Source organism: Hippopotamus amphibius, chromosome 6 (genome assembly GCF_030028045.1).
Source record: "Hippopotamus amphibius kiboko isolate mHipAmp2 chromosome 6, mHipAmp2.hap2, whole genome shotgun sequence".
Taxonomy (NCBI): domain Eukaryota; kingdom Metazoa; phylum Chordata; class Mammalia; order Artiodactyla; family Hippopotamidae; genus Hippopotamus; species Hippopotamus amphibius.
The window spans coordinates 103,369,986-103,394,126 of NC_080191.1; the positions used below are offsets into that span (position 1 = coordinate 103,369,986).

Below are 24,141 nucleotides of genomic sequence, written 5' to 3' on the forward strand. Positions count from 1 at the left end.
GTCCCAAATCTTTGCCTAGTGACTGGGTCCTGCTTTGGGTCTCAGTCCCAAGTGTTGACCCCCTGAAGCAGCGCCTGGGCTGTGTGCCACTTACTGGGATGCCCTACCCCTGACTAGACATTCACCTCTATTTGGGAATCACTTCATACGGGGACCATTCCCTCATCAAATACCCCTCATTCGCCAGGACCAAGGGGACGGCCTTCCTCGGATATCCCTCCCCCATTTTAAGCATTTTGTGAGCTAGGGGATAGTATTTTTAACTGTGATTTCTTTTTCACGTGTCCTTTGTTTTAAACACTTAAAAAGGGACAATTTGTAAAATGGTTTCCCAGTCGAGTATGTAATCACAAGCAATTTGTTTTGTGGGAAGTAGGGAATGGAGTGAAAGCAATCCCAATTACTTACACCTGTGGAAGCTGTCACTTCTGTACAGTGTGTAATTAGCTGCCAGGGTGTGTGCGGGGGAAATGCGATTGTCTGCTTAAGCAGGGGGCACCGCCAGGGGGCTACCCAGATTGGGGCTCTCCCCCTGGGGTCCTTAGCCCAGCTTGGGCTCTTCGGTCACTTGTGAAGGCTGACTGTATGTCTGGACACAAAGCGAGTGGCTGACTGATCTCACACTCCTGTTCCATGTGCAAACAAGGTGTGACCACTGAAACAACTGGATCCTTCTTACTTTGTCATTATGAATCTTCTTCTCCAGCTGAGTCCAGTGGTTCTCAGCTTGGACTGCACGTTAGAATCACCAGGGAGACTCTACAAATCCAGATGTTCAAGCTGCACCCAAACCAAGTAAATCAGCCTGTCTCAGCACGGGTTTAAGAGCTCCTCAGGTGGTTCCAGTATGCTGCCGAGTTTGAATAACATGCTCAACCAGTCGTTCAAACTTTAGCTGCGTCAGAACCACCTGGAGTTTGTCAAAACCCATGTCCAGAGATTCAGTAAGGTGGAGGAAGGGTGTCCAATACTTTGCACTTTTCATATTTATTTTAATAATGTTGTCAATACTCAAAGCAATGAATTCCTTTTGCTATTAGAATAGGTAATGTTTGTTTTTGCATATACAACAGGCATTGTGCTAAATGTTTTAGTCATTAGCTAATTTAAGCATTTTCACAAGGCGGTTTCATCCTTATTCTTCAGGTCTCAGCAAAGGTGCCAGACCTGAGATGCCTTCCATTTACCCTTTAGAAAGGCACGTGGTTTGTTTCCTCCTGGGCCCTAAACAGGGCCTGTTCTCTTATTTCCTCGCTTCTAGTTGCAAGCCAGCTCCACGGTGGCAGAAACCTGTCTTCCTCACTTTGTGCCCAGCATGTGGCAAGCACTCCACGGACCCGTGCTGATTGAATGAATCCACAGAGCCACCCTAGGAAAAAGGTACTATTATGGTCTATATTTCACAGACCAGGACACAGAGACACACAAAAATTAGGAAACCTGTCCAAGATCACAGTGCAGGAACTGAGATTCAAACTGTCCTGACCAGAGCTAGGCTCTCAAACCACTCTAAGAATTGATCATCAGTCTTAAATAGAATATCAACCTTCCTTCCCAGCAATAAACTCAATTACTCACCTAAGAATGTCAACACTCTCTGCCATTTAATTCAAAGCTATTTTTTTCCAAATAACAATAAAAATCCAGAACCAAAACCCATGTGGCCAAGCCTTAGAAAGTGACAATTTCCATCCTATTCAAAAACTGTACTGTACATACCAGAAACCTACTTACAAAGTCCCAAAGCAGGTTACAGATTTCCACCTCACATAAAATCACATTATAACCTTTTAACACATAACGCTGGTATTTAGGGGAAGAAAAACTACATGAAAACGAATGGATGTGAATAATCTGGCTTTACTCAGCATGCCAATACAATTTATCCTGGTAATAAATTAATATGTATAGTTATCAAAAATGATGGGTGCTTTCCCAAGAAAAAGGTTTCTGAAAGTGTACATCAAAGCATATGCAGAATCCTTTAACATGGAGTTACTGAAGAGTGGAGTGTCTTTCTCTGTAATTCATCTTTACATCATGCTTCATTTGGAAAGGTTTCAATTATCATTCCAGCTCCTGCAAACTACAAAGTCCGAAATTATAGTACTGAGTTTACAAACCCCCTGATCTAGTCTCCTAATTGTGCAGGTGAGGAATCTACTGGACTTGCCAAAGATTACAAAGCCAGCAAGAGACAGAGCCTGGATTACAAGTCAGTCCTCAGAGGGGCTCCGAAATGTCTATGAGGCTGAACGAGGCACACACACCACACAGAACTCGAGTCATATCTGCAAGACCCTAGTTTTACTCTCTGCTTAACATAGGATTAAATCCTGATGTGTTCTTTTGTGGTTGACAGATTTAGTGACTTAGCTGCTTTGGAAATGAAATCATTCCTGTTATCATAGATAATCACTGATGGCTAGGCTTTTCTCCTGGGACGTTTGGACTAGGGCAACTTTTCTTTCTGCTCTTCTATGCTCACAGCACAAGTGCTATCAAGGATGTCTGTTTTTGTTTGAAATTCATCATCAGCTATGGGTATCTACAAAACCATCAGATCTGAGTGTGGGACAGTTCGTTTCTCTTTGCAGTTCATCCCCACCTGTCAGCACACACCCTCTTCTGTTCACCTGAGTGGTCACTGGTTCCAAAGCAACTGTGGCTTACTTCTGGGGTATCAGTGTCCTAAGTAGCAATGTGATTTCTCATCACATCAAGAACATGCCGTATGCTTCATACAATGTACCAAGTAGTTCTGGCATACAATTTTTGGTGGTTTATGTCTCAGCCTAATGGCTTCACATAGCCATGCTGCTAGCAGGGGAAAAAGGCCACTGAACTCTTTAAATTTTAGCCCCCCAATGAGTGTGCACAGCACATTTATCAGTTAGTAATATAATGCTCACATTCTGGCAAGCTATTTTTCTAATTTCAGAAGCCATTCCCAGAACAACCTGCCAGACGTCGTTGAGTTTAACTCTAGGTACACACAGCAAAGGTGTGTGTATATAAAGGGAATTTTGGAATTTCTATGCAAGTGATTTGATTTCTTGCTATTCTCAGAGCTGTAGCAAAGGAAGACCGATAGCTTATCTTTATGTTTCTTTTTCTCCAGGGTAAGAGTGAATGTCTGGTGTGGCTGCAGCTTACAGAGGCTTATTACATGTGCCCTTGGGGCATATTTCATTAGAACATGCATCTCATTTTCAAGTTCATCCTCCGCAAATACAAGGGTTGCTGTTGAAGCTTTACCTTTTAGGACTAGTGGCTCAATTGTGGTAATGCTGAAAGCAGCGCTGCCAGCCATGAAGACTTGACATTAACCGCTATCTAGAGTGAAAATTCTAGATGGGGTTAGCCTTACCTAAAAACAAATACACAAAAAGAACCCAGATACAGAAATGTTACTTGCTCTGATCATGCAAAACCACTCAAGCATTTAATTTACTAAAAGTAGATATATTTTTCTTCTCTCATTCTGTTACCAATTTCACTTCCTTTGGCTGTTTTTCTTTGTATCTTGTCCTGATTTTCAAGAAACATGCAGAATATTGATAAAGAAATTCCATATTCTTTGACCATTTCACTTTTTGACTTTTCTTCTTAACTCACTAACTTTTGACTCTGGAAAAATTGTGAGCTCAGTATACTTCCTCTTTAACACCATGACCAGAACCCAGGTGTGTGAAGTATAATGGAAATGACATGCTTAACAGAACACAGACATTTGACTCATGGCCAGATCTTGAAGACTGGCCTGGCCAACTGAAGGTGCAGTCCCAAATGACTGAAGGCAACTGATTTCCTTCAGTTGAGAACAGCAGAGCTGATGTCAAACTACAAAGAAAGGGCTGATTTTAATAATCTTAATAACCAACTAAAAAATAAAATCTCTTTTTACATTAAAGAATTCTAATGACTTTGAGGTAGACGATGCTGTTGTCAGATAATGAAGTAATTAGGTGCTAAAATATAAAAATAACAAAACTGAGGGAAAAAAAGCACTGGTTTGAAATTATCTTCTTTTAAGTTCAGATGGAAAATTAAGAGCACTTTCAATTCAAAGTTCTAGGCACAAAATCCAGGTATGTCATGTGGTGGACTTGCTTCTTCAACTGGAGATGAACCTGGCAGCCGATGGAAAGAATCCACACTCTGTGGAACAGCAAAATTCAAAATGATTGTCCCCATGAAGTGACTTCCTATTTGATTTTTCCAGCTTGGCTCATTCGCTAAAGTTCAGGCTCTGGAGTCCTAAAGTCTTCTTCAGCATTTAACTAGTTCTTTGCTGGTGGAAGGGGCTGGGACTGTCTCTCCACATGTAAACTGATCCTAAGACAGAACAAGAAGTTATATTAATCACTGAGTATCTGTGTCACAGATGCATCGATGGTAAACTCATTTCGTTACAGAATCAATCCAGCTCTGTTAATGTAAGGTTTTCCTTTGCTCTATCACGTCATCCTTGTTCAATGAGTCAATGTCAGCACCAGAATCACAATCTTAAAAGTGTATCAGTTTTTAGTCCTGATTTCGTATTTAATGCACCTTATCTTATAAACAAACATGTCCCTCTTCACTACAGAGCACCTGCTTCTTACAAATCACATTTAAAAAACACACATTACACCTTCTAAGTTTCTGTATTACTTACTACTTGCACTACTACTTCTCCACTTCAACATTTGGTCACTCAAATACTCATCCTCTTCAAAGTACTTACTTCTTCCAGCTAAAGAGAATAGCTCTTTATGCTTTCCAACATAGATAATCTGTGAGTTTGCTACTTTGTAAACGAAGTTCAGTCTCTGATGATTTAGCCTGGCTTATGCCAGCCACCCCAGGCCACCTCTGCCTCTCAAGTTACCCCTCATTTCCTGCAGTCTGCTCCCCATAAGGATCAGCCTGTGTTCTGTCCCTACCCATCTCTGACCCCTGCCCAGCAACTGGAACCCTCCCACTGTGTTCTTTGGAATTTATGGTCCACCATCAGCACAATGTTCCATATTCTCTAACATGACCCTGCGCCTCCTTGCTCTAACACAAGGTTCTCAAGGGGTAGTGGGAAGGAGGTGTTGCTTTTGTCTCTGGGGACATTTGGGAATGTGTGGAGACTTTGTGGGTTGACACACTGGCAGGTGCTACTGGCATCTAATGGGTAGAGGCCAGGGATGCTACTAAACAGCCTACAGGGCCTGATCACCTGATTTAAAATTGCAGTCTCTTCTCACAGCAGCACTCCTGCTCACCCGTAGCCTGTTCTCATTCCAGAACACATTTACATGCAAGAATAAATCAGTAAACCTCTAAAGTGTAGCCTAAATTATAGCCTGCTTCTGTCATGAGGCTAAGTGCCTTGTTCCCACCTTGCCTATACTCATTTTAGAGTTCATCCTTGAGAATGTTAACCTCTGTTATGTGACAATTATATCTCAAAAACAACAACAAAAACAAAAAACAAAACCCAGGGAAAACAACGTTAAGCTTCTTAAGACTCCATTCAAAGTACTGAACAAAAGTTGGGGTGGGGGTGGGCAGTAGTAACATGTATTTTGCCTTCTATTGTCAATATCCTTGGGTGAAAACAATAGGACAACTAAAGACTAAGATGAAAACTGTAAAATTGCAGCTGTGACTTACATCTCAAACAAGATAATACAGTGTTTGATGTATAAGCCAGGTAAGAGATACTATACAGATGTTCCTTCAAAGTAAGTCCAAGAGCTCTGAACAATTTTAATTATTTATTAAATAAAGGAATAAAAACTGTCAATTAAATACTCTATAATTATTTTCCTCTGTTTAATAAGTAATTACAATATTCACTAGATACAGAGCAGTTTTATTGCCTTCTTCAAAGTTAAAAGAATTAACTTGAGCTTTTAAAATTTTAACTTACGATACAATTGCTTATTAATCGTTTTTAAAATTTGTTTTTTTAAAACACAGCATTTACCTAACAAAGGATTAGAAAACATTTTGCACCTATACATAGCAGGCAGACTGCTCTAGGTCCTTGCAACCCTCCCCCCACCTTTGAAAATTTGACTCCTTACTTTGTCATAAATCACTTTTATAATAAGAGAGCAGCTAGGACACGTTGCCACGTCTTCCCCATTCTCCAAATCTTCCTATAACAAAATCAAACACCGCATGGTCAGCACAGTCTTCCCTTGGCGATCTCCTCCTCCCAAACCCTCCCACCTCTGTGGGCGAGCTTTTCTGAGGCTGGCCTCCCCCAGAAGGCCTGTGGGGACCAAAAGCACCTTCCAAGAGAAATGCCAGCCCCACTCTTCCCTGGAAGCGTCACCTGAGGTAAACACCCAGGAGGATGAGTCATGGTTCAGTCGCCTCAAAACCCTCGGGAAGACAAAAACACATCCCTTCCTCCACAAGAGTATCCCAGAAAGAGGAAAGTTAAGCTGGGGAGGATGGCAAGACGACGGATGCTCCTCGCCAACCACACCCTCCCCTCCGCCCTCCGGCCCGACTAAAGGCCAGAACCAAGTGCCCGCTGACAGCGCAGAGCATCACCTTTGAGGGAATTCAAAAAAGGATTTAAAGAGGGCGTGGATAACTTTGAGCCGCGTGGATCGGCGGCTGGAACTCGACAGAGCGAAAGCGCGCCTGCTCCCAGGAGCGACGGGGAGGCTGCGGTTACCTTGGTGATGCAGAAGTTATCCCCACACGGGCAGGGGTAGAAGTACGTCTCCGAGTCCTCGTCATATTGGAAGTCCTCGATCTCCACCTCGTCGTGAAACACCGCCATCGTCACTGGGGCCAGCAGAGCTCTGTCACCTCCGCCGTCCGACCCAGGCCGGGGCCGGGCCAACTACGAAAGCGCCGGCCCAGCCAGGTTTCTTCGCCGTGCACCGGCGCAGGAATGACCGCTTCCGGCTCAGAGACGATGACGCAGTTCCGGGTTTGAGGCCAAATGGGTGACCGGGTAGCGGTCACCATGGAGATGGCTTGAGCCGGGGTGGGGCGGAAACGCTCACTGCTCCCTGAGGTTGCGTCCCGCCCCGCCCATCGGACAGCAGCGACCAATGAAATGTGGGGCTCGCTGGCGCGGCGGCTGCGACACGTGCGGGACGCCGGAAACGCTCCGACGCGGGGGGCGGAGCTTGTCCCCGCTCGGCGAGCTGGGTGTCCTGGGCGGCGGCGGCGGTGGGTTCCCTGCCTCATGTCCGCAGACCTTAGAGAGGCCTTAAACAGACCCCGCAGAGGCGGCGGCCGGCTTAGGTAGCGTCAACCTGACCCCTCGCGGCCGCGGCAGGAAAGCGGGCGCGCTTGGCTGGGTCTGAGGCGGCGGCGGGAACCGCTCAGCCTCTTGGACGTGCCTCCCTGCCTCCCCAGGGTCGGACGGAGCGCTCTTTTGGAACATTGATTCACCGAGTGACCTTGAGCTGCGCGCGACGTGTAGCTGCACTCCGCTGTTCAGGTACGTCCCCGCCTCTTCCTCACCCCGGCTTCTCTTCAGATGCCCTGAATTGTGTTGTCCAAAGGACCGAGCAAGATCTGTTACGCATGTTGAGCTCTAGTCCTACGTTTCCCAAGCATGTAATGTTATTAACTACCGTCAGGTGCTGCGCTAAGTATAATTCTTCCATCAATCCTGGGAGTTTAGATCGTATTCCATATTATTAATCTTTAAACTGAGATTGCGGAGAGTCAGGTATCTTGACCAAAAATCACACACCTAGGAAATGAGCTTGTCTGCCCCCAGGCGTAGGAACAAATTACTTAACTCGTATGAACCACAGTTTCTTCTTTGTAAGAGAAATGCAGAGTTATTACCTTGAGGCCTCTATATATCTTAAAGCGAAATGCAAATAAAAGGTGATTTGTCTTGAAAGCGGCACTAGTGCCTGTTTTGGTAAGACAGGGTTTCATGGGGGTATTGCTCCATTACTAGGCATTTATTCAGATCTCGGTGGAGAAGGAATGCAGTGAGAAAAGCACTACTGAGAAGGAGATCTGGGCTCTGAAGATGACTGTTGCGAACTTAGCTGTGGGAGCTGGACATACACATTCTTTGGCCTTATTTCCTCCTGACTAAAAAAGGGTTGGATTAGAGATGATTTACAAGATTCCTTTCAGATCCAACATTCTACTTTTGCATGGAAATTATGAGTTTTACTTGGTTCAGCAATCACATATACCATATTTAGTTTATATTTATATAATACACATGCATGATATATACACATGCACACATCCTATGCTTATTCACACACACTAAGGTGTTTGCATGAAGTTACCAATTTCATGCACGCTGAAGTTCCACCTGATTTATCCCTCTTAAGGCTTGAAAACCTAAAGGCAAAGGAATCTTTGGGAGAAGATTTGAAAGTTATGTTAAAGGGATGTGTAGAAGATTATTTCAGAGGCTTCACCAGCATTCTATTTTGCCTAATTGGAGAACTACCCAGGAGTTAGGAAACATTTGTTAAACATTTGTTAAACTTGTTGAGGGTTAACTGAGATGGTTCTGCTCTGAGCAAAGGAGAGAGTGCACATAGCTCAGAGGTCACTCCCTGAATCTTTGTGGACACAGATACTTCCCGGGTAGCCTCTTGGAGAGAGGAGGACAGAGGAGAGTCTCCAGTGTCTCCAGTGTCTATTCTGCAGTCCCGGGGATCATTTTGAGATTGGGAACCTTCTTTAGTTCTTCAGTGCTTCTGAGCATAAGTACACAAAATAAAGGTGAGCCATTTTTGAATGGACAGATGGGTGCTTTCATTCTGCCGTCTGTTGCCATGTCCCTTGTCTGGCCAGAGGTGGTTCCCTGTAGGTTCTGCCAGTTTGAGTTCGTCGTGTGCTGAGGAAAGTAAAACCGTAACTAAACCTGTGCATTATTTTACACCACCCAGCATTTCTGAATAAAACATCAAGACTACTGAACTTTACATTTATTCCTAAAAGGGAATAGACACATTTTGTAATACAGTGAGACATCTTTGGTCTCTGAGAGCGTGACAAAAGCAGGATTACTAGTTGCTATACAGTCATTTGAGATCACAAATTTATGGTTTAAAAATATATATTTTTTAAATTGTAGCACTGCTGATATGGAAAATATCAGTGACCAAAATTGTTAGCATGAGATTGAATTTAGAACTAGGTCATACTTAGGTCATAGCAGCTGGGTTTTTTTTAAATTATTTTTTATTGGAGTACAGCTGCTTTACAGTGCTGTGTCAGCAGCTGTTTTTTATGGGTGCTCTCGTAGATCAGGCTGGGGAGTTGTTTGTTGGCAATATCAACCCGCTGCCTTCCTAGACTGTTTGACAGGGAGAACGTGTTTGGGTTGATTTTTAGTCACGCCTGCTTGCCAGGTATTTCCTCAGACATTTATTCCTTTCAGCAATCCAGTGAGGTGGTGTTGGCATTCCCATTTGTAAATGGGAAAAGGTGACTGGCCCGAGGTCAGAAAGCAGAAAGGAGTCCGATCTGAGCCTAGTCCCGCTGGTTCTGAGTTGAGTGCTCTGTAATAAGTTCTATTCCACTCGAGTCCCCTCACCCAGTGCCGGGAGCCCCTGTGCTTCTTCACTGGCACCTAGGGTTCTAACTCAGCAGGTGCCGTGCTAGCTCTGCGAGTTTATTTCAGTGATTTCACGCTGTTCGAGGCATTCTTGGTTTTTCTTTCTCTCACTGCTTGCTCACACCTCATCTAGTGTATCAGCAAGTGATAATGGCTCTAATTCCAAAATCTATTCCATGTTCTTCTACTTCTGTCTCAGTTTTATCCCAGCTAAGCTTAGCCTGGCACCTTCTAACGAAACTTCCTGCTTCAACTCTTGCCCCTCTGTGATCTGTTCTTTACAGGGGAGCCTGAGTAGTCCTTTAATGTAAATTAGATCATGTCCCTCCCCTGGTTTATTCAAACCCTTCAGTTGCTTCCCATCACCCTTAGAAGAAAGTCCACACCCTTCCCGCGGCCTGCTGTGACCCAGCGCATGTCTCCCTGCGGGACCTCACCTCCTGTCATTGTCCCTAGCTCACTGCTCTCCAGTCGCACTGGCCATGCTTCCTCTAACATACCAGCCTGTTTCTGTGATGGGGCCTCTGCTCCAGTGCTCTGCACGTAACTTCTGCTTGGCTGCATCTTCCTCATCACTCTAGTCTCAGCTCAAATGCCTCTTGAGAGAGACCTTTCCTGATAATACCGCACCTACCCTGTCACTTTTCTTTCCTTTGTCACACTCATTGTAATCTGTCTTGTTAATTATCTGTTTATTATTATCTGTTGTGGACATTGTGATAAAAGCGTCATGATGGCAAAGGCCTTGTGTCTGCTTCTTTATTGTGTCTCCAGAGCCTAAAATAGTGCCTGGTGCCCCAGTAATTGTTAAAGAATTTGAATGTATTTATTGAACAGAAACTAGCATTGTTCATTTTAAATCTGAAATTTGATTTGTTGCTTGCAGTTCACTGCTTAAATAGATATATGTTTTACTTAGCATTTATGATCCTTCTATTTCAAAAATAAAATAATTTTTGGTGAGGTAAGGCCCATGAGGATACAAATATTGACGGAATTTTCTTTTTTGTATGGTTTTGAAAATTACTTATGTTAATTTTCCATAGCTAATTAATACTTACATTGAATATATAAAACCACTGGACATATTTCAAAATATGGGTATTTCTTTTTTTTCTGTACTTTTTTTTTTATCTTTTGAATGTGGCATTGTTTTTTTAAAAATTTTTTTATTGAGGGACTTCCCTGGTGGGCCAGTGGTTAAGACTGTGCTCCCAATGCAGGGGGCCTGGGTTGAATCCCTGGTCAGGGAACTAGATCCTGCATGTTGCAACTAAGAGCCCGCATGCTGCAACTAAAAGACCCCACATGTCGCAACTAAAGATCCTGCATGCAACAATGAAGATCCCGCACACAGCAACGAAGATCCCATGTGCCACAACTAAGGCCTGGCGCAGCCAAATAAAGAAATGAATATTTAAAAATTTTTTTTTCAAATTGAAGTATAGTTGATTTGCAGTATTGTTTAGTTTCAGTTGTACAGCACTGGGATTCAGTTATACAAACATATATATAGATATGTATGTATATACACATATACACACACACACACACACACACACACACACACATATTACAGGTATTTGTATATATGTGTATACATATATATGTATATATAGTCTTCTTCAGATTCTCTTCCCTTATAGGTTATTACAAAATATTGAGTATAGTTCCCTGTGCTATACAGTAGATCCTTGTTGGTTATCTGTTTCATATGCAGTAGTGTATATATGGTTTGGGTTTTTTAAAATATATTTATTTATTTATTTATTGGCTGCATTGGGTCTTAGTTGCTGTGCATGGGTTTTCTCTAGTTGTGGTGAGTGGGGGCTGTACTTGATTGTGGTGCATGGGCTTCTCATTGCAGTGGCTTCTCTTGCTGCAGAGCACAGGCTCTAGGCATGCAGGCTTCAGTAGTTGCTGCGTGTGGGCTCAGTAGTTGTAGCTCACAGGCTGTAAAACAAAGGCTCAGTAGTTGTGATGCACAGGCTTAGTTGCTCTGAGGCATGTGGGATCTTCCTGGACCAGGGATTGAACCCGTGTCCTCTGCATTGGCAGGTGGATTCTTAACCACTGTGCACCAGGGAAATCCCAGTAGTGTGTATATGTTAATCCCAAACATATATTCCTCCCCTCGTTTTCCCTTTGGTAACTGAAAGTTGTTTTCTATGTCTGTGAGTCTGTTTCTGTTTTGTAAATAAGTTCATTTGTGTCATCTTTTAGATTCCATATATAAGTGATATCATTTGGTTATCTGTCTTTGATTTCACTTGGTATGATAATCTCTAGATCCACCCATGTTGCTGCAAATGGCATTATTTTGTTCTTTTTATGGCTGAGTAATATTCCATCGTATGTGCATATCACATCTTTATCCAATTTATCTGTTGATGGACATTTAGGTTGCTCCCATGTCTTGGCTGTTGTAAATAGTGCTACTGTGACCATAGGGATGCATGTATCTTTTTGAATTATGGTTTTCTTCAGATATATGCCCAGGAGTGGGATTGCAGGATCATATGGTAGCTCTATTTTTAGTTTTTTAAGGAACCTCCATACTGTCCTCCATAGAGGCTGCACCAATTTACATTCCCACCAACAGTGTAGGAGGGTTCCTTTTTCTCCACACCCTCTCCAGCATTTATTATTTGTAGACTTTTTGATAATGGCCATTCTGAATGGTGTGAGGTGATACCTCCTTTTAGTTTTGATCTGCATTTCTCTGATAATTAACAATGTTGAGCATCTTTTCATGTGTCTTTGGCCATCTGTATGTCTTCTTTGGAGAAATGTCTATGTAGATCTTCTGTCTGTTCTTTGATTGGGTTGTTTGATTTTTTGATATTGAGCTGTATGAGCTGTTTTTGTATATTTTGGAGATTATTCTCCTGTCACTTGCATCGTTTGCCAATATTTTCTCCTATTCTGTGGGTTTTCTTTTCATTTTGTGTATGATTTTCTTTGCTGTGCAAAAGCTTTTAAGTTTAATTAGGTCCCATTTGTTTATTTTTGTTTTTATTTCCATTACTCTAGAAGATGTACCCAAAAAATATTGCTGCAATTTATGTCGAGTTTTCTGCCTATGTTTTCCTCTAGGAGTCTGGTTTTACATTTAGGTCTTTAATTCATTTTGAGTTTATTTTTGTGCCTGGTGTTAAAAAATGTTCTAATTTCACTTTTTTACATGTAGCTGTCCAGTTTTCCCAGCACCGCTTATTGACGGGACTGTATTTTCTCCATTCTATATTCTTGCGTCCTTTATTGTAGATGAATTGGCCATAGGTGCATGGGTTTATTTCTGGACTTTCTATCCTATTCCATTGATCTACATTTCTGGTTTTGTGCCAGTAACATACTGTTTTGATGACTGTAGCTTTGTAGTATAGTCTGAAGTCAGGGAGCCTGATTCCTCCAGCTCGTTTTTTTTTTTTTCCCTCAAGATTGCTTTGGCTATTCAGGGTCTTTTGTGTTTCCATACCAATTTTTTTTTAAATTAATTTATTTATTGGTTGCATTGGGTCTTTGTTGCTGCACACGGGCTTTCTCTAGTTGTGGGGGGAGGCTTCTCTTCATTGTGGAGCTTGGGCTTCTCATCGAGGTGGTTTCTCTTGTTGCAGAGCACAGGCTCTAGGTGTGCAGACTTCAGTAGTTGTGGCATGCAGGCTCAATAGTTGTGGCTCGAGGGCTCCAGAGCGCAGGCTCAGTAGTTGTGGCACCCGGGCTTAGTTGCTCCACAGCATGTGGGATCTTCCCGGACTCCATACCAATTTACAGTTTTTTTGTTCTAGTTCTGTGAAAAATGCCATTGGTAATTTGATAGGGATTGAGTTGAATCTGTAGATTGCCTGGGGTAATATAGTCATTTTGACAATATTGTCTTCCAATCCAAGAACATGGTATATCTTTCCATCTGTTTGTGTCATCTTTGATTTCTTTCATCAGTGTCTTATAGTTTTCTGAGTACAGGTCTTTTACCTCCTTAGGTAGGTTTATTCCTAGGTATTTTATTTTATTTTATTTTATTTTATTTTATTTTATTTTATTTTATTTTTTAATTTTATTGTGATGGTAAATGGGATTGTTTCCTTCAATTCTCTTTGTGATCTTTTGTTATTAGTGTGTAGAAATGCAACAGATTTCCGTGTATTAATTTTGTATCCTGCAACTTTACCAGATTCATTGATGAGTTCTAGTAATTTTCTGGTAATGTCTTTAGGATTCTCTATGTATAATATCATGTTATCTGTTGCTTGCAGTTCACTGTTTAATGGATATATGTTTTATTTAGCATTTATGATACTTTTCTCTATTTCAGAAATAAAATAACTTTGGTGAGGTAAGGCCCATGAGGATACAAACACTGATGGACTATTCCTTTTTGTATGGTTTTGAAAATTACTTAATATGTTAATTTTCTATAGGTAATACTTACATTGAATATATAAAGCCATTGGACATATTTAAAAATATGGGTAGGTTTTTTTTTTAAATACCTTATTGCTTTGGAAGACACTCTGAACACAATTTGATAAAATACTCTGTTTACCAGGAGGTGGCGCTCTTAGTCATGGTTAACTATTGTTAAAGAACAAGATTTTAGAATTTTAGAGAAAACAGCTTTTAAAAATTAACATTTCTTTGTTTTCCAGTTCAGTTGAGCAGTAGACCATTCAAACAGCATAATCACTAAAAGATGTGTCTCAGATGAGGACAACTTTTTATAGCAATAGTTGTCCAAAACATTGAGCAGAACTGTCCATATGTACCTATGCATCAGTTAAATTTTATCAGGGAAGGTGGCCCCAAGTGACCTGTAACTATATGATTCCAGCCATTGTTCTGGTCGTTTATGGGGTGGATACCCTAAGCAGCAGGAGTTACAGATGGGCCAAGGAGGATGAAAGAGAGAAGCAACGAGAGAAACAATCAGGCAAGAGTGGAGGCATGAGGAGGAATGGACAGAAGGGGGGGTCACTGAGGGTAGGCTTTCTGTGAGGTGATGCTCACTGATTACAACAAGCCTTTCCTTTTGCTGCTAAGAGACAGTGCTTCTTAACAGTTTCCCAAACATTGTTCTTATATGTTGTCTCTGCCATTGCAGGAACTTTGTGAGAATTTCAGTATATGGAAACTCTGTCTGTGTTCCAACTGGTGTATATTCCAAAGGTCTCAGTGTAATTCCAGGACTGGAATATTGCATGTCAGTCAGCCAGCCAGCCATATACTTAATGACTCCTAAACTCTCCTGGACTTCTAAGGTAAGTTTCACCTTCCTTTTTTCAATGATTGATGTACCATTTTTGGTTTAGCACATTCAAAGGAGAGAAACTACATTTAGTAGTCTTACATGAGGTGAAAGAGACCTTACACTTCTTTCATTTACTGAAGAGAAAAATAGCGAGTTGTACGTTTGTCCACAGTGATGCTGTGTGGCAACACATAGATCTTTTATCTTGTCTAAAGATTGTTACAAAGTGCTGGCTTTTTGATGTGGTTTGGTTATAACTGAATAAATTACATATGACTGATGTCACCGCTTAATTTACTTACTTTTATTTATTTCCTGGCTCTGTCTTCTAAAATGTAAGCTCCCTAAGGTCTTTGTTTTGTTCATGTCTGTATCCTCAGGGCCTGCCACATGATGGGCTCTTAATAAATATTTGTCAAAAGAAGGAGTAAATTAGTGAATGTAGAGTAGGAATGTAGCATACTTCACTTTTCTAACACTTGTTTGTTACAGTTAATTTATATAGTACCTTCCATAGAGCTCAGGAAATAGAGTGTTCACATACATTTTCATTTATTCTCAAGCCAACTAAGATAGGAAAGGACAGATATATATGGCAATATAAATGTTAAAAGTGGCCATCTTAAGCAAAGAAAGATTTAAAAATTGGCAGAGGAAAACAGAGTGATAGGAAGCAAAAAAATGTATCCTTTAACTCCCAGTCAGTGCTTTTCCTGATAGACCGGTAGCTTTTAGAATTTGAAATGTCGGAGAATCTTTCTGGTTTGTTTTTTTTTTAAACTTGTTATTGAAGTATAACATACAAACAGAAGTACATACATCCTGAGAAGACTGATTGAAATTTTAAGACTTGTTATTTTTTGAGCAGTTTTAGGATCACAGCAAAATTGAGGGCTAGTACAGAGACTTCCAGTACACTCCCTGCCCCCACACGTGCAGCGCCTCCCCCTTCATCCACTCCCCGCGCCCCCCCTCCACCCCCCAGAGTGGTACATTTGTTACAGTTGATGAACCTGCTCTGACCCATCCTAGTCATCCCAAGTCTAACACTGTGGCTCACTCTTGGTGTTGTACCTTCTGTGGATTTGGACAAATGTATAATGACATGTGTCCATCATTATGGTACCATGCAAAGTATTTTTACTGCACCCAAACTCCTCTGTGGTTTGATGAATTTTCTTCAAAATGAAAATCCCCGTGCAATCAGCATTCTGATTAAGAAACAGCATTCTCACTGCCCCCCCCCCCCCCCCCCCCCCCCCCCCCCCCCCCGGCCAGGGATGACTGCTAACTCAGTTTCTAACTTCATAGATACATTTTTTCTGTTTTTGTGCTCTGAGTGGACTCACAGAACAGGTGCTCTTCTGAGTCTGGCTTCTTTCATTGTTTTCGTTTATTGTGATGTCTGTGATATTGGTCTTTGTTACTGCATGTTGTTAGAGTTTGTTTATTCTCATTGCTGTGAATCTCTGAAAGTTTGTCTGCCCCTTTCTCTTGATCTAACAAAAATATTTAAGCCTTCTGTAGTGCACTTTGGGCAGAATGTAATTATCAGGCAGTTATAAAATCTACTGTCTTCTGTAATAGCATAAGATTAGTCCCATAAGTTTGGTCAGAGTTTGGAAACTAATAGAGAACGTGAATGTTTGACAGCACCCATAATTACATACGTGTGTACGGTGGAGACCAGTTGAATCAACTCTAAATAGTAGCAGGAATTTTGTCAGGGGGATGTTAGGTCCTTAATTGTTTTGCTGTTAGATCAGCTCATAACATCAGCAACAAAAATCCAAACTCTTCTTCACTGGCCCCTAAGATAGTCTGATACTTCCCAGCTTTTTCTTAAAATATTTAAACTTTCAGTTTGTTGTTTTCCCAGGAAACACCATGGCTGTCGTGATTCCCGGGTTGCTGCGAGGCTCTGTGGGAGCCGTCTGCGCTCAGGCTGCTTCGCGGAGGTTAACACCCAGCACTTTGCGCCGCCTTACTCTAAGCAGGTGAGTTGTCGCCTTCAGTGTCATTTGAGGTTGATTTTCAAAGAGACCTGACCTGCTGATGATGGTTGGAGGTGTATTGTAACATCTCATGTACGTGTGCATGCTGTCAGTGGGTCGTTAAGCTTTAGTGAGATGTGCAGATTTTCATGGGCTGTTTTCTGGGATCCATGATGTTATGTTGTATTCTACATAGTCATGATATTGCTTTTGAACTACAGGTATGACAGGTATTAGATAGTCACGATAATTACTAATGTCATTAATTTTTAGGAGGATAATACTTAATAACCTGATTTTACTTTCTATTGAAGCGTAATGAAATCCCAAAGGAAAACTGATCACTTGGAGAGAACCGCAGATGTCGTTCGCCGGGAGGTTTGTATCTTGGGCCAGGGCAGGTTCTTCTTGTTGGCAGTTTGCACGCAGTTAGGACTGGCTTACAGAGAGGGCATTACGTGATCTTGATCTCTGTGAAGACAGGGCAGGTTTGTAATTTTTCTCTTCAGAACTTTTCTGAACAGGGCATATGACAACTGATTTGAAAAGATGACAGCAAAATACTCAAATTGTTCCCTGTAAACTTGGAATGGATGGATTTGTTTCTGATGAAGGGACTGTAGCCGCAGTGGAGGGAACTGTCCTTGCAGGCATAAGGTTTAAGATGATATATTAGGGCTAGAACTTCTTTTAGAGCCTACATTTTATGAATAGCTTGCCTTTTCTTTCTTTTTTTTTTTTTTTTTGGCACCATGTCTCAAAGTCCTTGTTCTTATCCCTACTCTAGAACAGCTTCTTATTTCATCAAAGGGAGAAAGCACTAACATCTGAGAGAGGAAGGTGGCCGAGCTCTTGTTACCCTTCCCATGTGCAGATATTTTCCTCCATGTTCAGACCATAGAAAGGCTAACCCACCAACCCGAAGGGGTGTCGAGGGCTGGGAAGGAACGGATCCTCACCCTTTACCTCTGTGAGTAACCCCGTATTTTTTTTAAAACGTAAATTGGATATTTGATTTTGCTTTTGAGTGATTCTTCACATATTTGCATATATTTAGCTTAGGTTTGTAAGTGCATTTAAACTAACAGTTAAAAAACTATATTTCATATAAAGAAGGATTATACACTTCTATTTGAACATGGTCAGAAATTGTATTGTCGCAGTGCTTTAATTTTTAGTGTTAATAATAGAATATACTTTAATGTAAAAGAGTACTATTTAGGTCCCACTTTCCAAGCTTATTCTACTTTCAGAAAATTGCTTTGGGACCGAGAGTGGTGTGTTTGTGGATTCAGCTTTAGGCCAATGTGTTTTTGAGGTGTGTGTGTGTAAAAGTAGTTCAGTGTAACAGATTTATGGATGTGTGGAAAAATATGCTTTTCCCACTAATGATAAATCTGAAAATACTTCTTTTTGTTTGTTCAACACACAAAAATGCTGACTTTGTGAGATTTGTTAGAATTTCTTTTTAAAAAGTGACAGTTTTGAAGAAAAAGCAGTTTATTTTATAGGTTTGAACTGTACTCTTTTCTGTTGTATTTTGAGGCAGGTAGAATTAGAGTTGGGTTTGGCAGACTTTCCATAAAGAGCCAGGTAGTGAGCATTTTAGGCTTTCAGGGCCACACTGTCTTAGTTATGACTACAAAACTCTGCCTTTGTAGCATGAAGATAGCCCTAGACAATGTGAGCAGGTCAGCGTGGCTGTGTTCCACTAAGATGGTATTTACCAGAACACCCAGATTTGGCCTGTAGGGTGATCATAGTTTGCCGATCCCTGAATTAGGGTAGCATTTCAGAATTTTACAGGACGAAACTGTATAGACTTTTGAGGGGTTATTTTGAGCCAAGTTTAAGAAAACTGCACAGAAAGTTAATGTAAACTCCAGTAGTGTGGTTGAACAGCTGAGAGTTTTAATTTAATGCCCGGAAGTCAGAGAATTACAGGGTAATTATAGCCTTGTTATCACCTAGGCGGGGGATTCTCCAGTTGCAACTCCTCTCCTTCTCTTCTGTTTCTCATTTCCACTCCTCCACCACACAGAATGAGAGCGGGATGCTGGGGGGAGCTGGATAAGCCAGGTGGTGTCTGGATCACAACCTCAGTGTTGTAGGGTCATCAGGGGCTCACCTGCATCCCTCCAGAGGGTAGCTCCTAGCCATGGAACAGACGCTCAACTTGGACTTGTGGGAACGACCAGCACCTCAGGTCAGGCTGGACCACCTTCTCCTCTGTTCTGTGGACCCTGCCTTCCCTTTGTATGGCTGGCATACCTCACAGAACTCCCCACACATCATTTGCCCTTCAGTTCCAGCCTGTGAGGCAGCCTATGGCTAGCCTGGCATCTGTATGTTACAGCAGAGGCAGCAGAGCCTGGGGCCAGAGGGACACTCCGGGTCTCTAATTCCTAGGCCAGAGGATCCCTGCTGCTCCTGGAGTGGGCCCAGGATGGAGCACTCACCCACCCAGAAGTGTCCTTTCCTTACTAGGCCCAGGGTTCCCTCTGGAGAATTTACAGAATGACCATATTGTGATGTTAATACCTCTTACTTGGGGCTATAACTGTAAGCTGTCTGGAGTTCTGCTGATGCAGGAAACTGAGCCCTGAACTGAATGACATTTGATTATGTTCAAGTTCACATTTTTCTTTTTTGTTTTCTTTTTAATTAATTAATTGACTGCATTGGGTCTTTGCTGCGCATGGGCTTTCACTAGTTGCAGTGAGCGGGGGGGGGGGGGCTACTCTTCCTTATGGTGCGCAGGCTCTAATTGTGGCTCGTGGGCTCTAGAGCGCAGGTTCAGTAGTAGTTGCTCCATGGCATGTGGGATTCTCCTCCCAGATCAGGGATGGAACCTGTGTCCCCTGCATTGGCAGGCAGATTCTTAACCACTGAGCCACTAGGGAAGTCCCCACATTTTCCTTTTTTCTTTTTTTTTTTCTTTTTTTTTCTTTTTTATTTTTTTGGGGGTACACCAGGTTCAATCATCTGTTTTTATACACATATCCCCGTATTCCCTCCCTTCCTTGACTCCCCCACCTCAAGTCCCCCCCACCCTCCCTGCCCCAGTCCTTTTTTCTTAAGGATCAAGAATAAGCAGTCTGGGTAACCTTAGAAATGTCAAGGAAATAAGAGTAGAGATATTGTAATGCAATAAGGATTGTTCAAGCAAGACTAAGATCTCACCCCAGGAGTCACTCGCTGCTTGGCCTCTGTAGAGGGCTGGCCCTCTGAGCAAGACATGCTCTATTCATCAATTGGTGGGAGAGGTTGGTAATGAAAGAAAATTTAAAATTACTAATCCTTATGCTTTCATTGGAAAATATGCCAGACACTAAGCTAGGTCCTGGGGTTGCAGTGTTGAAAACGATAGATAAGGTTCCTCATCTCAGATTCTAGTGGAACTCTGGTCACAAGAAACTGATTCTGTGCACCTCACGGATGTTGGGAAAACCACTAATCCTCTTTTCTTTTTTTTAAAACGTATTGAAGTATATTTGATTTATATTATTGTGTTAGTTTCAGGTGTACAGCACAGTGATTCAGTTATACACACAAACATACATATTTCTTTTCAGATTCTGTTTACATATAGGTTATTACAAACTATGATTATAGTTTCCTGTGCTACACAGTAGGTCCTTGTTGGTTATCTATTTTTTTATAAATTAATTTATTTATTGGCTGTGTTTGATCTTTGTTGCTGCACATGGATTTTCTGTAGTTGCTGCGAGAGGGGGCTACTCTTCATTGTGGTGCACAGGCTCCTCATTGCTGTGGCTTCTGTTGTTTGGAGCACAGGCTCTAGGCGCATGGGCTTCAGTAGTTGCAGCACACAGGCTCAATAGTTGTGGCACACAGGCTTAGTTGCTTCACGGCATGTGGGATCTTCCTGGAGCAGGGATCTAACCCGTGTCCCCTGCATTGGCAGGTGGATTCTTAACTACTGTGCCACCTAGGAAGTCCCAGTTATCTATTTTATATTTAGTAGTGTGCTTGTGTTAATGCCAAACTCCTAATTTATCCCTCCCCTACCTACCTTTCCCCTTTGGTAACCATAATTTTTTTTCCTATTTCTGTGAATCTCTTTATATTTTGTAAATAAATTCATTTGTATCATTTTTTTTTTTTTTTTTTTTTAGATTCCACATATAAGCAATATCATATATTTGTCTTTCTCTGTTTGGGTTACTTCAGTTAGTGTGGTAATCTCTAGGTCCATCCATGTTGCTGCAAATGGCATTATTTCGTTCTTTTTTATGGCCGAATAATATTCCATTGTATACATATATCACATCTTCTTTATCCATTCATCTGTCTGTGGACATTTAGGTGGCTTCCATGTCTTGGCTGTTGTAAGTAGTGCTTCAGTGAACAGTGGGGTGCCTGTATCTTTTCACATCATGGTTTTCTCTGGCTATATGCCTAGAAGTGGGATTGTAGGATCATATGGTAGTTTTTTAAGGAACCTCCATACTGTTCTCTATGTGCCTGTACCAATTTGCATTCCCACCAGCAATATGGGAGAGTTCCTTTTTCAGCACACCCTCTCAAGCATTTATCATTTGTAGACTTTTCGATGATGCCATTCTGACGGGTGATATCTTATTGTAGTTTTGATTTGCATTTCTCTAATAATTAGTAATGTTGAGCATCTTTTCATGTGCCTATTGGCCATCTGGATGTCTTCTTTGGAGAAATGTCTATTTAGATCTTCTGGCTATTTTTTGATTGGGTTTTTTCACTTTTTGATATTGATCTGTATGAGCTGTTTGTGTATTTTGGAGATTAATCCCTTGTCGATTACATCATTTGCCAGTATTTTCTCCCGTTCAGTAGGTTTTGTTTTCATTTTGTTTATGATTTTCTTTACTGTACAAAAGCTTTAATTTTAATTAGGTTCCATTTGTTTACTTTTATATTTATTTCTGTTACTCTAGGACAGGGGTCCCCAGACCCGGGGCCACAAACCAGTACCAGTCCGTGGCCTGTGAGGCACCAGGCCACACAGCAGCAGGTGAGCCACAGGCGGATGAGCAAAGTGTCATCTGTGTTCACAGCTGCTCTGCATCGCTTGCATCACCATCTGAGCTCCGCCTCCTGTCAGGTCAGCAGCGGCATGAGATTCTCATAGGAGCATGAACCCTACTGTGACCTGCACATGCGAGGGGTCTAGGCTGCACAATCCCTATGAGAATTGAATGCCTGATGATCTGGGCTGGAGCTGAGGCAGTGATGCTAGTGCTGGGGAGCGGCTGCAAATACAGATCGTCATTAGCAGAGAGGTCTGACTGCACAGAGACCATAGTAAATCAGTTGCTTGCAGACTCATATCGAAACCCTATCAGCAAGCGGCAAGTGACTATTAAGCTGCATCTGGTGGCAGGCTTTATAGTGGCGAGTGAGTTGTACTTCAGTTGTACAACTGCATCTGGTGGCAGGCTTTACGTCAGAATCCAACACTTATTCTAGTCCTTGCATGGCCTGCCCATTATTTTATTTACCACTTCTGTCCATGCCTCTTTTCTGCACTGTGCACTTGTCTCAGTCAGTTTTGGTAAGCCCACAAGCTAACCCTAGCCAAAATGAGTAAAAAACAAACATCGTTGGAGAGCTTCTTTGGAAAGGGGAAAAGACCCAATGATGAGACAGCAGAAGACTCTGACTGCCAACAAAAAGAAAGCTGCATTTGAAAGAAAATACCAAGAGTCCTACTTAAATTATGGGCTCATTGCAGTAGGTGATTCACATTCTCCAAGCCTGCTCTGTATAATGTGTATTGACTGGCTATCCAGCGAAGCCATGAAACTTTCAAAACTGCTTTGCCATATGGCGACCAAGCACCCTGCATTAAAAGATAAGCCTTTGGAGTTTTCCAAAAGAAAAAAATGTGAACATGAAGAACAGAAGCAATTCTTGAAGGCCACCACTTCATCCAGTGTGTCTGCACTGAGAGCGTCATTTTTAGTGGCTAACTGCATTGCTGAAGCTAAGAACCCCTGTACTATTGATGAAGAGTTGATCCTGCCTGCTGCTAAGGACATTTGTCGTGAACTTTTAGGAGAGGCTGCAGTTGAAAAGGTGGCACATGTTCCTCTTTTGGCTGGCACCATGACTAGATGAATTGATGAAATAGCAGAGGATATTGAGGGACAGTTGTTAGAGAGGGTTAATTAGTCACCATGGTACACAGTCTGGTGTTGACAAGGCAGCAGCGCTTGTTTTTGTGCCGTATATTTTTTTCAGGAGGATGTGCATGAGGATATGTTATGTGCACTTCGGTTGCCAACCAACACCACAGCTGCAGAACTGTTCAAGTCTTTGCATGGTTACATATCAGGAGAACTGAATTGGTCATTTTGTGCCGGTATATGCATGGATGGAGCGGCTGTCCTGACTGGACAGCTTTCTGGTTTCACTACTTGGATCACAGAGGTCGCTTCTGAATGTCTGTGCACTGTGTCACCCATAGAGAAATGCTGGCTAGCCCAAAAATGTCACCTGAACTTAACAGTGTTTTGCAGGATGTGATTAAAATGATTAACCACATTAAAGTACACGCCATTAACTCACGTCTGTTTGCGCAGCTCTGTGAGGAGATGGACGCAGAGCACACACGGCTTCTCTTACACACAGAAGTGAGATGGCTCTCTAAAGGTAGATCGCTGGCCAGAGTTTTTGAGTTAGAGAGCTGCTCCAGAGATTTCTTTTAGAAAAACAGTCACCACTGGCAGCACATTTCAGTGACACAAAATGGGTTGTAAAACTTGCTTACTTGTGTGACATATTCAGCTTGCTCAGCGAACTCTGTCTGTTACTTCAGGGGAAAACGACAGCTGTGTTCAAGTCAGCAGATAAAGTGGCTGCATTCAGAGCCAAACTGGAATTATGGGGGCAATGAGTGAACACTGGATTTTTGACGTTTCAAACATTAGCAGAGATTTTGAAAGAGACTGAGCCCAGGGCCTTCTTTCTCCCAGTTGGTGCATGATCACCTGTTTCATCTTTCGAAAGAGTTTGAGCATTACTTCCCAACCACAAAGGACCCCCAAACGGGAAAGGAGTGGATCCGCCACCCATTTTGTGAATGAGCCAGGTGGATCAACTTTGTCCATGTTAGAAGAGGATCAAATGCTTGAGATCGCAAACCACAGTGGCCTTAAAAGTATATTTGAGACAACTTCAAATCTCCATATGTTCTGGATTAAATTCAAGGCGAAATATCCTGAGATTGCCACAAAAGCACTGAAAAGCCTGCTTCCATATCCCACGTCGTATCTTTGTGAAGCAGAGTTTTCTGCAGTGACGGCAACCAAAACAAGATTACGGAGTAGACTGGACATAAGCAGTAC

At 42.0% G+C, this 24,141-nt stretch overlaps 2 protein-coding genes across 8 annotated transcripts in view; one reads left to right on the forward strand and one right to left on the reverse strand.

Annotated features, from left to right (window-relative positions):
* Positions 1 to 1,589: 1,589 nt before the first annotated feature.
* Positions 1,590 to 6,877, reverse strand: DPH3 (diphthamide biosynthesis 3). 2 transcript variants are annotated; one of them, XM_057740173.1, is made up of 3 exons: positions 6,668 to 6,877; positions 6,063 to 6,137; positions 1,590 to 4,338 (listed from the first exon to the last, which is right to left on the reverse strand). In XM_057740173.1, exons 1-3 carry the CDS (start codon positions 6,773 to 6,775, stop codon positions 4,273 to 4,275), a joined length of 249 nt encoding a protein of 82 aa, XP_057596156.1. In that variant the 5' UTR covers positions 6,776 to 6,877; the 3' UTR covers positions 1,590 to 4,272. The 2 variants fall into 2 exon arrangements, with proteins under 2 accessions (XP_057596156.1, XP_057596157.1); XM_057740174.1 differs by lacking the exon at positions 6,063 to 6,137.
* Positions 6,878 to 7,122: 245 nt separating this feature from the next.
* The window catches only part of OXNAD1 (oxidoreductase NAD binding domain containing 1), a 50,691-nt gene continuing 33,672 nt past the window's right edge, over positions 7,123 to 24,141 (forward strand). For 2 of the 6 annotated variants that reach the window (XM_057737874.1, XM_057737875.1), the window contains exons 1-4: positions 7,129 to 7,447; positions 14,652 to 14,808; positions 16,678 to 16,795; positions 17,107 to 17,170. In XM_057737874.1, the coding sequence (XP_057593857.1) occupies positions 16,686 to 16,795; positions 17,107 to 17,170 (174 nt within the window). In that variant the 5' untranslated portion in view covers positions 7,129 to 7,447; positions 14,652 to 14,808; positions 16,678 to 16,685. Of the gene's footprint in view, positions 7,448 to 14,151; positions 14,809 to 16,677; positions 16,796 to 17,106; positions 17,171 to 24,141 lie in introns of those variants that run through there. The other 4 variants (XM_057737871.1, XM_057737873.1, XM_057737876.1 and 1 more) reach the window with 4 other exon arrangements.